Source organism: Gekko japonicus, unplaced genomic scaffold, assembly GCF_001447785.1.
Source record: "Gekko japonicus isolate JY-2015 unplaced genomic scaffold, Gekko_japonicus_V1.1 scaffold2978, whole genome shotgun sequence".
Lineage (NCBI taxonomy): Eukaryota > Metazoa > Chordata > Lepidosauria > Squamata > Gekkonidae > Gekko > Gekko japonicus.
Window position 1 is genome coordinate 19,822 of NW_015165913.1, and position 2,478 is coordinate 22,299.

A 2,478-nucleotide genomic window follows, 5' to 3' on the forward strand; every position below is an offset into this window, starting at 1 on the left:
GCCCCCCCCCCACCGTCTCACCGCCGCCAGCCCGGCCTCCATTTCACCCGGTCCATGCGCTCACTTCACTCCTCTGCGCCCCCACGCCCACCTGCCCCCCCCACAGAGATTGTGCAGAAGGTGCGCAACAGCCAGAGGCCGTACTTCCGCCCCACCGTCGACACGCGGGTGCACAGCGAGGAGCTGGCGGTGCTGATGGAGCGCTGCTGGGCCCAGGAGCTGGCCGAGCGCCCCGACTTCACCCAGATCAAGATCTTCATCCGGCGGTTCAACAAGTGGGTGCTGGAGGGGGCCGGGCTGGGGAGGGGGGGGCTTTGTGACTCCGGGGTCAGCGGGGCCCTCCCAGACGCTCCACCTCTGATCTGCGGAGAAATGCCCCTCTGGGCACCCCCCTCCCAGAAACCAGGGGTCCGGCTCCTCCCGCACAACCCCCGCCCATGTTTTGAGCAGAACTCTCTCCTGGGGGAGAAAGGCCAGGTGGAACAGGAGTGAACTTCAGGGGGGGGGGCGGGTTTGACACCAGCCAGGACTTGGCTGAGCGGGGGTGTGTGTGTGCGTGTGCCCTGTCCAGACAGACAGCCTGCTGATTGGGGGATCGCCAGGCCCATTGCTGTGGGGCCAGATAAGAGGCATTCAGCCGCCCTCTGACCGCCGCTTGGGCTCAAGCCGAGAAAAGGAAGGGGGGGTGCATGGGGGGGGGGGGCCAGTGGGGGAAAGGCCAAGAGGATGGGTCTCTCTGTGTGTCTGTCACACTGTTGCAGCCCCTGTCACCTGTCGTCACAGGGAGGAGGAGGAGGAGGAAGGCCCTGCTGGCCCAAGCGTGGGGACTCGGAGCCGCCTTCTCCTTGGGCAGGATTGCCCTGAGAGGCCATTCGAGGCCTCAGGCTCATTCCCCTGCCCCCTCCCCCGTTGTCCTCCTCCGCAGGGAGGGCAGCACCAGCATCCTGGACAACCTGCTCTCCCGCATGGAGCAGTACGCCAACAACCTGGAGAAGCTGGTGGAGGAGCGCACCCAGGCCTACCTGGAGGAGAAGCGCAAGGCGGAGAACTTGCTCTACCAGATCCTGCCCCAGTGAGTAGCGGGAGGGGAGGGGAGGGGAGGGGAGGGAGAACCCCCCCCCCAGAGGCACCCGCCTGGCCTCTTGGTGACTCTCTGCCCTCCTCTCCAGCTCCGTGGCGGAGCAGCTCAAGCGCGGCGAGACGGTGCAAGCGGAGGCCTTTGACTGCGTCACCATCTACTTCAGCGACATCGTGGGCTTCACTTCCCTGTCGGCTGAGAGCACCCCCATGCAGGTGCCGCCCCCGCCCCCCCGCCTCTCAACAGCCCAGGCTGCGGGGGTCACCCCGGGGGGGGGGGGGTTTGGAGTCTTGTAAAGCCTGGCTCTTCTCCTGAGGGCTGGAACGCCTCCCGTTCGCCCAGGAGCCGGTTGCCGGGCGCCTTCTTCTGGCTTCTCAAAGTGCAAAGAGGGACCAGAGTGGTCCCTGCCCAGCCACCCGAAGGCTGCGCAGGCTCTAGCGGTGGTGCCTGTGGGCAGAGGAGCTCCCCGTCAGCTGCAGAGGCCCTCCGAGGCCTCCCGTGTGGCCACTGGCACCTGTGGAACGGCCGTCGTAGGTCTGCCGGCACCCACCCACCCACCCACCAGGATGCCTCCGACGCCAGGACACTTCTCAGCACAGGCCATTTGCTGCAAGTCACTTGGGCTGTGGGGGGGAGGGGGCGCACGCGCACACCTGGACTGGCTCCTGCAACCCAAGGGGAAAGGCCCCGGTACCACCTGGGACGGAGGCTGCAGGGCCGGGGCGGGGTCTGTCCTCCAAGCGAGTCACCTGCATGTTCTCCTCCCCCCCGCCCGCCCACAGGTGGTGACCCTCCTCAACGACCTCTACACCTGCTTTGATGCCATCATCGACAACTTCGATGTCTACAAGGTGAGTGGGCCCTCGGGAGAAGGGCGGGTGGGGCACCGGCATGGCAGGGGCTGAGCCGGAGGCTGCCCTCCCCACAGGTGGAGACCATTGGCGACGCCTACATGGTGGTGTCGGGGCTGCCTGTCCGCAACGGCAAGATGCACGCCCACGAGATCGTCCGCATGGCCCTGGCCCTCCTGGAGGCCGTGAAGACGTTCCGCATCCGGCACCGGCCGAACGAGCAGCTCCACTTGCGGATCGGCATCCACTCAGGTGAGCGCCAGCAGCAGTGGGGCGGGGCAGGATGGAAGCCCGCCAGGGGGCTTTGGGGAGACTCTGGGACCGCACCTTCCTTCCCTCCCTCCCTCCCTGCAGGGCCGGTGTGCGCCGGAGTGGTGGGTCTCAAGATGCCTCGGTATTGCCTCTTTGGGGACACGGTCAACACAGCCTCCCGCATGGAGTCCAACGGCGAGGGTGAGGAGGACTCTTCCTGGGGAGGGGGCCACCCCCACCTGCCTCTTCCCCAGCTGGCCGAGCCGGCCCCTCTGTAAGCCCGCTCCCCCCTGACCT

General features: G+C 67.3%; 1 protein-coding gene across 1 annotated transcript in view; it reads left to right on the plus strand.

Moving 5' to 3' along the window:
- The window catches only part of NPR2 (natriuretic peptide receptor 2), a gene marked incomplete at its 5' end in the record, with an annotated part of 20,896 nt that extends 18,437 nt beyond the window's left edge, over positions 1-2,459 (plus strand). The window contains 6 exons of the mRNA XM_015411397.1: positions 107-275; positions 926-1,072; positions 1,170-1,293; positions 1,861-1,929; positions 2,007-2,181; positions 2,284-2,459. Coding sequence (XP_015266883.1) covers positions 107-275; positions 926-1,072; positions 1,170-1,293; positions 1,861-1,929; positions 2,007-2,181; positions 2,284-2,459 — 860 coding nt within the window. The remainder of the gene's footprint in view (positions 1-106; positions 276-925; positions 1,073-1,169; positions 1,294-1,860; positions 1,930-2,006; positions 2,182-2,283) is intronic.
- Between the last annotated feature and the right edge of the window lie 19 nt (positions 2,460-2,478).